Source organism: Scyliorhinus canicula, chromosome 8, assembly GCF_902713615.1.
Source record: "Scyliorhinus canicula chromosome 8, sScyCan1.1, whole genome shotgun sequence".
In the NCBI taxonomy this organism is placed as follows: domain Eukaryota; kingdom Metazoa; phylum Chordata; class Chondrichthyes; order Carcharhiniformes; family Scyliorhinidae; genus Scyliorhinus; species Scyliorhinus canicula.
This window is the reverse complement of record NC_052153.1, coordinates 197,726,139-197,739,103: the sequence shown is the minus strand read 5'-3', so window position 1 is coordinate 197,739,103 and position 12,965 is coordinate 197,726,139. Positions and strand designations below refer to the sequence as shown.

Here is a 12,965-nt window from a genome sequence, read left to right as displayed (position 1 = left end):
TTCACTATCTCCCCGTGTTCACTATTCTCCCCGTGTTCACTATCCTCCCCGTGTTCACTATCCTCACCGTGTTCACTATTCTCCCCGTGTTCACTATACTCCCCGTGTTCACTATTCTGCCCCATATTCACTATCCTACCCGTGTTCACTATCCTCCTCCCTTGCTCACCCTCCTCCTCCCTTGCTCTCTATCCTCCCCGTGTTCACTATTTTCCCCGTGTTCGCTATCTTCCCCGTGTTCGCTATCTTCCCCGTGTTCGCTATCTTCCCCGTGTTCGCTGTCCTCCCCGTGTTCACTATCCTTCCGGTGTTCACTATCCTCCCCATGTTCACTCTCCTCCCCGTGTTCACTCTCCTCCCCGTGTTCACTCTCCTCCCCGTGTTCACTACCCTCCCCGTGTTCACTATCCTCCCCGTGTTCACTATTCTGCCTCATATTCACTATCCTCCCCGTGTTCACTATCCTCCCCATGTTCACTATCCTCCCCGTGTTCACTATCCTCCCCGTTTTCACTATCCTCCCCCGTGTTAACTATCCTCCCCCGTGTTCACTCTCCTCCCCCGTGTTCACTATCCTCCATGTGTTCAGTATTCTGCCTCATATTCACTATCTTCCCCGTGTCCATTATCCTGCCCGTGTTCACTATCATCCCCGTGTTCACTATCCTCCCCGTGTTCACTATCCCCCCATGTTCACTGTCCTCCCTGTGTTCACTATCCTCCCCTTCTGCACTTTTCTACCCGTGTTCACTATTGTCCCTTGCATTCACTATCCTCCCCGTTTTCACTATCATCCCCGTGTTCACTATCCTCCCCGTGTTCACTATCCTCCCCATTTTCACTTTCCTCCCCGTGTTCACTATTCTGCCCCATAATCACTATTCTCCCCGTGTTCACTGTCCTCCCTCGTGTTCACTATCCTCCCCGTGTTCACTACTGTCCCCGTGTTCACTATCCTCCCGTGTTCACTATCTTCCCCGTGTTCACTATTCTTCCCCATATTCACTATCCTCCCCGCGTTCACAATCCTCCTCCCTTGCTCACTATCCTCCCCGTGTTCACTATCTTCCCCGTGTTCAATATCTTCACCGTGTACGCTATCTTCCCCGTGTTCTCTATCCTCCCCCCGTGTTCACTACCCTCCCCCGTGTACACTATCCTCCCCGTGTTCACTATCCTCCCCGTGTTCACTATCCTCCCCGTGTTCACTATCCTCCCCGAGTTCACTGTACTCCCCCGTGTACACTATCCTCCCCCGTGTACACGATCCTCCCCATGTACACTATCCTCCCCGTGTACACTATCCTCCCCGTGTACTATATCCTCCCCGTGTACACTATCCTCCCCTTGTTCACTATCCTCCCCTGTTCACTATCCTCCCCGTGCTCACTATTCTGCCTCATATTCACTATCCTCCCGGTGTTCACTATCCTCCCCGTGTTCACTATCCTTCCCATGTTCACTATCCTCCCCGTGCACACTATCCTCCCCCTGTGCACGATCCTCCCCGTCTACACTATCCTCCCCGTGTTCACTATCCTCCCCGTGTTCACTATCCTCCCCGTGTTCACTATCCTCCCCGTGTTCACTATCCTCCCCTGCGTTCACTATCCTCCCCGTGTTCACTATTCTGCCTCATATTCACTATCCTCCCCGTGTTCACTATCCTCACCATGTTTCACTATCCTCCCCATGTTCACTATCCTCCCCATGTTCACTATCCTCCCCGTGTTCACTATCCTCCCCTGTGTTAACTATCCTCCCCATGTTCACTGTCCTCCCCGTGTTCACTATCCTCCCCGTGTTCACTATTCTGCCTCATATTCACTATTCTGCCTCATATTCACTATCCTCCCCGTGTTCACTATTCTGCCTCATATTCACTATCCTCCCCGTGTCCACTATCCGCCCCTTGTTCACTATCATCCCCGTGTTCACTATCCTCCCCATGTTCACTATCCTCCCCGTGTTCACTATCCTCCCCGTTTCACTCTCCTCCTCGTGTTCGCTATACTTCCCTGTGCTCACTTACCTACCCTGTGCTCACTATCGTCCCCGTGTTCACTATCCTCCCCGTGTTCACTATCCTCCCCTGTGTTCACTATCCTCCCCCGTGTTCACTGTCCTCCCCGTGTTCACTATCCTCCCCCTTCTGCACCATTCTCCCCGTGTTCACTATTGTCCCCCGCATTCACTCTCCTCCCCGTGTTCACTATCCTCCCCGTGTTCACTATCTTCCCCCATTTTCACTATCCTCCCCGTGTTCACTATTCTGCCCCATAATCACTATTCTCCCTATGTTCACTATCCTCCCCGTGTTCACTATCCTCCCCTTGTTCACTATCCTCCCCGTGTTCACTATTCTCCACTGTGTTCACTATCCTCCCGTATTCATTATCCTCGCCGTGTTCACTATTCTGCCCCATATTCACTATCCTTCCAGTGTTCACTATCCTCCCCGTGTTCACTATCCTCCTCCCTTGCTCAGTATCCTCCCCGTGTTCACTATCCTCCCTGTGTTCGCTATCTTCCCCGTGTTCGCTATCTTCCCCGTGTTCGCTATCTTCCCGTGTTCACTATCCTCCCCCGTGTTCACTATCCTCCCCGGTGTTCACTATCCTCCCCTGTGTTCACTATCCTCCCTGTGTTCACTATTCTGCCTCATATTCACTATCCTCCCCGTGTTCACTATCCTCCCCGTGTTCACTATTCTGCCCCATATTCACTATCCTCCCCTTGTTTGCTATCCTCCCCCGTGTTCACTATTCTCCCCGTGTTCACTATCCTCCCCGTGTTCACTATCCTCCCCCTTGTTCACTGTCCTCCCCGTGTACACTATCCTCCCCGTGTACACTATCCTCCTAGTGTACACTATCCTCCCAGTGTACACTATCCTCCCCTGTGTTCACTATCCTCCCCCGTGTTCACTATCCTCCCCCGTGTTCACTATCCTCCCCCGTGTTCACTATCCTCCCCCGTGTTCACTATCCTCCCCCGTGTTCACTATCCTCCCCGTGTTCACTATTCTGCCTCATATTCACTATCCTCCCCGTGTTCACTATCCTCCCCATGTTCACTAGCCTTCCCATGTTCACTATCCTCCCCGTGTTCACTATTCTCCCCATGTTCACTATCCTCCCCTTGTTCACTATCCTCCCCCGTGTTCACTATCCTCCCCATGTTCACTATCCTTCCCGTGTTCACTATCCTTCCCATGTTCACTATCCGCCCCGTGTTCGCTATCCTCCCCGTGTTAACTATCCTCCCCATGTTCACTATCCTCCCCCGTGTTCACTATCCTCCCCGTGTTCACTATTCTGCCTTATATTCACTATTCTGCCTTATATTCACTATTCTGCCTTATATTCACTATCCTCCCTGTGTTCACTATCCTCCCCATGTTCACTATCCTCCCCATGTTCACTATTCTGCCTCATATTCACTATGCTCCCCGTGTTCACTATCCTCCCCGTGTTCACTATCCTCCCCGTGTTCACGATCCTCTCCATGTTCACTATCCTCCCCGTGTTCACTATCCTCCCCCTTCTGCACTATTCTCCCCGTGTTCACTATCCTCCCTGTGTTCACTATCCTCCCCGTGTTCACTATCCTCCCCGTGTTCACTATCCTCCCCGTGTTCACTATCCTCCCCCTTCTGCACTATTCTCCCCTGCGTTCACTATCCTCCCCGTGTTCACTATCCTCCCCGTGTTCACTATCCTCCCCCTTCTGCACTATTCTCCCCGTGTTCACTATCCTCCCCGTGTTCACTATCCTCCCCCTTCTGCACTATTCTCCCCGAGTTCACTATCCTCGCCCCGTATTCACTATTTCCAAAAGCTTCCCCACCACTGATGTCAGGCTCACTGGCCTATAAATTGCTGGATTATCCCTGTTTCCTTTCTTAAACAAGGGACTAACATTGGCTTTTTCTCCAGTCCTCTGGAACCTCGCCTGTGGTCAAAGAGGATGTGAAGATATCTGTTATAGCCCCAGCTATTCCTCCCCCCTGCCTCCCGCAGTAACCTGGGATAGATCCCATCCGGCCCCGGGGACTTGTCTACCGTAATGCAATTTAGATACTCAACACTTCCTCCTTTGATATATTCTCAAGAGCGTTCGCACACCTATCCCTGACCTCAACATCCACCATGTCCTTCTCCCTGGTGAATACCGATACAAGGTACTCATTAAGGATTTCACCCACTTCCTGAGCTTCCACACATTCCTTCCCTCCATTGTCCTTGCGTGGGCCTAATCTGTCTCTTGCTACCCTCTTGCTCCTAATATATGCATAAAATGCCTTGGGATTCTCCTTAATTGTGTTTGCTGAAGACATTTCATGGCTCCTTTTACCGTCCTAATTCCAAGTTTAAGTTCCTTCCTACTTTCACTGTACTCCTCAAGGGCTTTGTCAGTTTGTAGATGCCTGGGCCTATCGTCTGCTTCCTTTTCCCTTTTGACTAAGTTTACAATTTCCCTTCTCGTCCATGGTTCCCGAATCCTGCCATTCCTATTCTGCATTTTTGCGAGGACGTGCCTGTCCTTCACTTCAATCAACTGGCCTTTAAAAGCCTCCCACATGTCAGACGTGGATTTGCCCTCAAATAGCCGCTCCCCATCCACATTCCCCAGTTCCTGTCTAATTTGGATGTAAGGTGAAGAATGATGCTTCGTGTTGATTTAACTCCTCTGCCGCGCCCTAATTCCACATTATTATTGCCCCAGTCTATTCTCTAAATTCTCTCTCTTCATTTTGGCCTCTTCCTTTTTAGATATTTAAATAAGCTCCTTACTGTCTGTTTTTATATTATTTGTTATATTACTCTTATAGTTTATCTTCTCCCTCTTGTATTATTTTTAAAATAAATTTAGAGACCCAATTAATGTTTCCAATTAAGGGGCAATTTAGCGTGGCCAATCCACCTACTCTGCACATCTTTGGGTTGTGGAGGCGAAACCCACGCAGACACGGGGAGAATGTGCAAACTCCACACGGACAGTGACCAAGAGCCAGGATGGAACCTGGGACCTCGGCGCCGTGAGGCAGCAGTGCTAAGCACTGCGCCACCGTACCGGGATCAAACCTGGGACTTCAGCGCCGTGAGGCAGCAGTGCTAACCACTGCACCACCGTGCCAGGATCGAACCTGGGACCTCGGAACCATGAGGCAGCAGTGCCAACCACTGTGCCATTGTGCCGCCCCCCCCCCCCCCCCCCTTATATTATTTTTACTCATCCTTTGTTGGTTTTTAAAACTTTCCCAATCCTCTGGGTTACCCTAATCTTTGCCATATAGTGGGCGCGATTCTCCGCAAATGCGGAGAGTCGTAAAGGCTGCCGTGAAACCGGCCGTGTTTCACAGCCGCCTCCGCGCCCCCTCCCGGGACCCGATTCACCCCCCCCGGTCGGGGCTAGCATCGCGGCCCCGGGAAGAACGGCAGCGCGGGCTTAGCGAACGTTCGCTAAGCCCGGCCGCCAAGACTCACGGCGGCTGATGCGCACGATGACGTCAGCCGCGCATGCACGGGTTGGACGGCTCCAACCCGCGCATGCGCGGATGACGTAATCGCGCATATGCGTCAAACCCGCGCATGCGCGGTCCGTCATACCCCTCAGCCATCCCGCGGACTGATCCTGCGGGGCGGCGGAGGGTCAAAGAGTGCGCGGGAAATGAACCTGCTGCCCGCGATCGGTGGGCACCAATCACGGGCCCATGCCACCCTTGGCACGGCCATGGTGCGGCCGTGCCAATCGGTGCCATGGTTCTCCAGAACGGCACTTTGCGGCCGTTTTCACGAACTGTGAGAGCAGGTGTGTTGGAGTTCGTGAAAACGGCTGTAAAGGCCTGGGAACTCGGCCCATCGGCTAGGGGAGAATCGCTGCTCGCCGTAAAAAACGGCGAGCAGCGATTGGTGTCATGGGGCAGCCGTGGGGGGGGGGGAGAATAGCGGGAGGTCGGGAAAAATATCGGGAAGGCCCTCCCGCTATTCTCCGACCCGTCGTGGGGGGCGGAGAATTGCGCCCAGTATGTTTTTTCTTTCAGTTTAATACTATTTGTCAACAATGGAGGCAGCACATGAGACTGGAGGGGGTGTCGGTGTGATCGCCGATCTGTGATAGCCACCGTTTTGTTGCGGGAGGGCTGGACGGGGGGTGGCAGCGGGCAGGGATTGAGAGATTTGGGGATCTCTTCATTGAAGAGGGTTTGCCGAGCCTGGAGAGATTAGAGGAGGAGTTTCAGTTGCCGAGTGGGAACGGATTTCGGTACCTACAGGTACGGGACATTGTCCGGAGGCAGGTTCCAAGCTTCCCTCGCCTCCCTCTAAGGGGACAGGAGGATAAGGTGATGTCTAAAACAGGGGTTGGGGAGGGGAGGGCCTTGGAAATATAGAAGGAATTGATGGAGTGGGAGGGGTCCCAGTCGGGGAGGTGAAGAGGAAGTGGGAGAAAGAGTTGTGAGGGGAGTTGGAAATCAGATTATGGGAAAAGGCCCGGAGGAGAGTCAATGCATCCTCGTTGTGTGCCAGGCTCAGCCTGATCCAGTTCAGGGTGGTCCATAGGGCTCATAGAGCTGTGGCCCGGATGAGTAGGTTTTTTGAGGAGGTGGAAGACAGATGTGGGCGATGCGGGGGAAGCCTGGTGAATCATGTACACGTGTCCTAAGGTGAGGGGATTCTGGCAGGGATTTGCAGACGTCATGTCAGAGGTCCTGGAAGGGAGGGTGTCTCCGAGTCCAGAGATGGCAATATTTGGGGTATCGGGAGATCCGGGGGCCCAGGTGGGGAGGGAGGCTGACGTTTTGGCCTTTGCCTCCCTGGTGGCCCGGAGACAGATTTTGCTGGGATGGAGGGACTTGGAGCCTCTAAAGGAAGGGGTGTGGGTCAGTGACATGGCGGGGTTTCTCAGACTGGAGAAGATTCAGTTTGTTTTAAGATAATAATAATAATCGCTTATTGTCACAAGTCGGCTTCAGTGAAGTTACTGTGAAAAGCAGCTGAGGGAATCGGATGACGGGCAGTCAGGAGGTAGGGCCGGAGGAAGTTGGGTATGCTATTGTGATGTTGTTACGTGTATCGGACCGCTCTGTTGTTTAGAATATTTAAATGTTTAAATTATAAATGCTTCAATAAAATGTTTACTAAAAAAAATACTATTTGTCACCTCCTTGGTTATCCATAGTTGATTGATCCTCTTCCTAGGTTCCTCTAACTCATTGGGTTGTACCTTTGTCATTGCTGATCAACCTTCTTTTCCGCTAAACTTCTTTCCCAGTCCACTCCAGCCAACTCTGTCCTCATTTCTTTATAGTTACCGTTCTTTAACTTTAGCACAGTTGTTTGTGACCCACATTTCTCACTCTCAAACTGAATGCTAAATTTGAACATGTTCCTGTCATTTCTTCTGGGGTTTATTAAACCTGCCTCGTTTCACATTAACAGATCCAAAATTGCCTGATCCATAGTTCGATCCACATCTGTCCCAAATATCCACTGCCCTTCCCCTTTCCGCCTCCCTTTTTCCCTCCCCATTTTGTCTCCACTCACATACTTTCCTCTCTCACTTCTCCACCTCCGTTTCTCCACCCTCCAGTCAGTGCACCTCTGATAATTGGACAATATGTTGCAGATGCTGGAAGCAGCGAGCTTTCACCTTGCACCGTCTGACATTTCGAGTGCTTCTCAAGGCCAGGAGATTACAAGTGCTGGTCTCAGTTCCAGCAAGGTTCAAGGCAACGTGCTGTCGAAAAACTCCTCCAGAGAACCACTTACAGATCCAATGAAACCAGATTCTCAAGACAGCAATGCAGCCAATAAGGAGGGTGAGGGCTGTGCATGGCTACTTTGTGAACAGGGTCATTGTGCGATGCTAGACAGTCATGGTGACTATTATAAGAGCCCGTGGCCTGATTGTCACTCCCCTGTCCATGAGGGTCCCTATCACTGAGGGCCCCAAACACTGAGGGTCCCTATCACTGAGGGCCCCTGTCCCTGAGGGCCCCTGACCATGAGGGTCCCTATCACTGAGGGTCCCTATCACTGAGGGCCCCTATCACTGAGGGTCCCTATCACTGAGGGCCCCAAACACTGAGGGTCCCTATCACTGAGGGCCCCTGTCCCTGAGGGCCCCTGACCATGAGGGTCCCTATCACTGAGGGTCCCTATCACTGAGGGCCCCTATCACTGAGGGTCCCTATCACTGAGGGCCCCAAACACTGAGGGTCCCTATCACTGAGGGCCCCTGTCCCTGAGGGCCCCTGACCATGAGGGTCCCTATCACTGAGGGTCCCTATCACTGAGGGCCCCTATCACTGAGGGCCCCAAACACTGAGGGTCCCTATCACTGAGGGCCCCTATCACTGAGGGCCCCTATCACTGAGGGTCCCTATCACTGAGGGTCCCTATCACTGAGGGTCCCTATCACTGAGGGACCCTATCACTGAGGGCCCCTATCACTGAGGGTCCCTATCACTGAGGGCCCCAAACACTGAGGGTCCCTATCACTGAGGGCCCCTGTCCCTGAGGGACCCTATCACTGAGGGTCCCTATCACTGAGGGCCCCTATCACTGAGGGCCCTTATCACTGAGGGGCCCTATCACTGAGGGGCCCTATCACTGAGGGCCCCAAACACTGAGGGTCCCTATCACTGAGGGCCCCTGTCCCTGAGGGACCCTATGACTGAGGGCCCCTGTCCCTGAGGCCCCCTGTCGCTGAGGGCCCCTATCACTGAGGGGCTCTATCACTGAGGGCCCCTGTCCCTGAGGCCCCCTGTCGCTGAGGGCCCCTATCACTGAGGGCCCCTGTCCCTGAGGCCCCCTGTCGCTGAGGGCCCCTATCACTGAGGGCCCCTATCACTGAGGGCCCCTATCACTGAGGGTCCCTATCACTGAGGGTCCCTATCACTAAGGGCCCCTATCACTGAGGGCCCCAAACACTGAGGGTCCCTATCACTGAGGGCCCCTATCACTGAGGGCCCCTGTCCCTGAGGGACCCTATCACTGAGGGCCCCTGTCCCTGAGGGTCCCTATCACTGAGGGCCCCTGTCCCTGAGGGACCCTATCACTGAGGGCCCCTGTCCCTGAGGCCCCCTGTCGCTGAGGGCCCCTGTCCCTGAGGCCCCCTGTCGCTGAGGGCCCCGATCACTGAGGGTCCCTATCACTGAGGGTCCCTATCACTGAGGGTCCCTATCACTGAGGGCCCCTGTCCCTGAGGACCCCTATCACTGAGGGTCCCTATCACTGAGGGTCCCTATCACTGAGGCCCCCTATCACTGAGGGCCCCTATCACTGAGGGCCCCTATCACTGAGGGCCCCTGACCATGAGGGTCCCTATCACTGAGGGTCCCTATCACTGAGGGTCCCTATCACTGAGGGCCCCTATCACTGAGGGTCCCTATCACTGAGGGTCCCTATCACTGAGGGTCCCTATCACTGAGGGTCCCTATCACTGAGGGTCCCTGTCCCTGAGGGACCCTATCACTGAGGGCCCCTGTCCCTGAGGCCCCCTGTCGCTGAGGGCCCCGATCACTGAGGGCCCCTATCACTGAGGGCCCCTATCACTGAGGGTCCCTATCACTGAGGGTCCCAAACACTGAGGGTCCCTATCACTGAGGGTCCCTATCACTGAGGGCCCCTGTCCCTGAGGGACCCTATCACTGAGGGTCCCTATCACTGAGGGCCCCTATCACTGAGGGTCCCTATTACTGAGGGCCCCAAACACTGAGGGTCCCTATCACTGAGGGCCCCTGTCCCTGAGGGCCCCTGACCATGAGGGTCCCTATCACTGAGGGCCCCTATCACTGAGGGCCTCAAACACTGAGGGTCCCTATCACTGAGGGCCCCTGTCCCTGAGGGCCCCTGACCATGAGGGTCCCTATCACTGAGGGCCCCTATCACTGAGGGCCCCTATCACTGAGGCCCCCTATCACTGAGGGGCCCTATCACTGAGGGCCCCTATCACTGAGGGCCCCTATCACTGAGGGCCCCTATCACTGAGGCCCCCTATCACTGAGGGGCCCTATCACTGAGGGGCCCTATCACTGAGGGTCCCTATCACTGAGGGCCCCTATCACTGAGGGTCCCTATCACTGAGGGTCCCTATCACTGAGGGCCCCTATCACTGAGGGTCCCTATCACTGAGGGTCCCTATCACTGAGGGCCCCTATCACTGAGGGCCCCTATCACTGAGGGACCCTATCACTGAGGGCCCCTACCACTGAGGGCCCCTATCACTGAGGGCCCCTGTCGCTGAGGGCCCCTATCACTGAGGGTCCCTGACGGTCACAGTCCTGACGGTCACTGTCCTGACGGTCACTGTCCTGACGGTCCCAGTCCTGACGGTCACTGTCCTGACGGTCCCAGTCCTGACGGTCACTGTCCTGACGGTCCCAGTCCTGACGGTCACTATCCTGACGGTCACTGTCCTGACGGTCACTATCCTGACGGTCACTGTCCTGACGGTCACTCCCCTGACGGTCACTGTCCTGACGGTCCCAGTCCTGACGGTCCCAGTCCTGACGGTCACTGACCTGACGGTCCCAGTCCTGACGGTCACTGTCCTGACGGTCCCAGTCCTGACGGTCACAGTCCTGACGGTCCCAGTCCTGACGGTCCCAGTCCTGACGGTCACTGTCCTGACGGTCACTGTCCTGACGGTCACTGTCCTGACGGTCACTGTCCTGACGATCCCAGTCCTGACGGTCCCAGTCCTGACGGTCACTGTCCTGACGGTCACTGTCCTGACGGTCACTGCCCTGACGGTCACTGTCCTGACGGTCACTGTCCTGACGGTCACTGCCCTGATGGTCCCAGTCCTGACGGACCCAGTCCTGACGGTCACTGTCCTGACGGTCACTGGCCTGACGGTCCCAGTCCTGACGGTCACTTCCCTGACGGTCACTGTCCTGACGGTCACTTCCCTGATGGTCACTGTCCTGACGGTCACTGTCCTGACGGTCACTGCCCTGACGGTCCCAGTCCTGACGTTCACTGTCCTGACGGTCACTGTCCTGACGGTCCCAGCCCTGATGGTCACTACCCTGACGGTCCCAGTCCTGACGGTCACTGTCCTGACGGTCACTGCCCTGACGGTCACTGTCCTGACGGTCCCAGTCCTGATGGTCACTGTCCTGACGGTCCCAGTCCTGACGGTCACTGTCCTGACGGTCCCAGTCCTGACGGTCACTGTCCTGACGGTCCCAGTCCTGACGGTCACTGTCCTGACGGTCACTTCCCTGACGGTCACTGTCCTGACGGTCACTTCCCTGATGGTCACTGTCCTGACGGTCACTGTCCTGACGGTCACTTCCCTGATGGTCACTTCCCTGACGGTCACTGTCCTGACGGTCACTGTCCTGATGGTCCCAGTCCTGACGGTCCCAGTCCTGACGGTCACTGTCCTGATGGTCCCAGTCCTGACGGTCACTGTCCTGACGGTCACTGCCCTGACGGTCACTGTCCTGATGGTCCCAGTCCTGACGGTCCCAGTCCTGACGGTCACTGTCCTGATGGTCCCAGTCCTGATGGTCCCAGTCCTGACGGTCCCAGTCCTGACGGTCACTGTCCTTACTGTCACTGCCCTGACGGTCACTGTCCTGACGGTCCCAGTCTTGACGGTCACTGTCCTGACGGTCCCAGTCCTGACGGTCCCAGTCCTGACGGTCACTGTCCTGACGGTCACTGTCCTGACGGTCCCAGTCCTGACGGTCCCAGTCCTGACGGTCACTGTCCTGACGGTCCCAGTCCTGACGGTCCCAGTCCTGACGGTCACTGTCCTGACGGTCCCAGTCCTGACGGTCCCAGTCCTGACGGTCACTGTCCTGACGGTCCCAGTCCTGACGGTCTCTGTCCTGACGGTCCCAGTCCTGACGGTCACTGTCCTGACGGTCCCAGTCCTGACGGTCCCAGTCCTGACGGTCACTGTCCTGACGGTCACTGTCCTGACGGTCACAGTCCTGACGGTCCCAGCCCTGACGGTCACTGCCCTGACGGTCACTGCCCTGACGGTCACTGTCCTGACGGTCCCAGTCCTGACGGTCACTGTCCTGACGGTCCCAGTCCTGACGGTCACTGCCCTGACGGTCACTGTCCTGACGGTCCCAGTCCTGACGGTCACTGTCCTGACGGTCACTGTCCTGACGGTCACTTCCCTGACGGTCTCTGTCCTGACGGTCACTGTCCTGACGGTCACTGTCCTGACGGTCCCAGTCCTGACGGTCACTGTCCTGACGGTCCCAGTCCTGACGGTCACTTCCCTGACGGTCTCTGTCCTGACGGTCACTGTCCTGACGGTCACTGTCCTGACGGTCACTGTCCTGACGGTCCCAGTCCTGACGGTCACTGTCCTGACGGTCCCAGTCCTGACGGTCTCTGTCCTGACGGTCTCTGTCCTGACGGTCACTGTCCTGACGGTCCCAGTCCTGACGGTCACTGTCCTGACGGTCCCAGTCCTGACGGTCACTGTCCTGACGGTCACTGTCCTGACGGTCCCAGTCCTGACGGTCACTGTCCTGACGGTCACTGTCCTGACGGTCCCAGTCCTGACGGTCACTGACCTGACGGTCACTGTCCTGACGGTCCCAGTCCTGACGGTCCCAGTCCTGACGGTCCCAGTCCTGACGGTCCCAGTCCTGACGGTCACTGTCCTGACGGTCCCAGTCCTGACGGTCACTGTCCTGACGGTCACTGTCCTGACGGTCCCAGTCCTGACGGTCACTGGCCTGACGGTCACTGTCCTGACGGTCCCAGTCCTGACGGTCACTGCCCTGATGGTCACTGTCCTGACGGTCACTTCCCTGACGGTCACTGTCCTGACGGTCACTTCCCTGACGGTCTCTGTCTTGATGGTCACTGTCCTGACGGTCACTGCCCTGATGGTCACTACCCTGACGGTCCCAGTCCTGACGGTCACTGTCCTGACGGTCACTGTCCTGACGGTCCCAGTCCTGATGGTCACTTTCCTGACGG

The 12,965-nt window shown here is 55.8% G+C and overlaps 1 protein-coding gene across 1 annotated transcript in view; it reads left to right on the top strand.

The window, feature by feature from the left end:
* The window catches only part of spef2 (sperm flagellar 2), a 293,647-nt gene that overhangs the window by 94,074 nt on the left and 186,608 nt on the right, over window positions 1–12,965 (top strand). Inside the window, 1 exon segment of the mRNA XM_038803926.1 lies at window positions 7,630–7,822. Within this exon segment, the coding sequence (XP_038659854.1) occupies window positions 7,630–7,822 (193 nt within the window).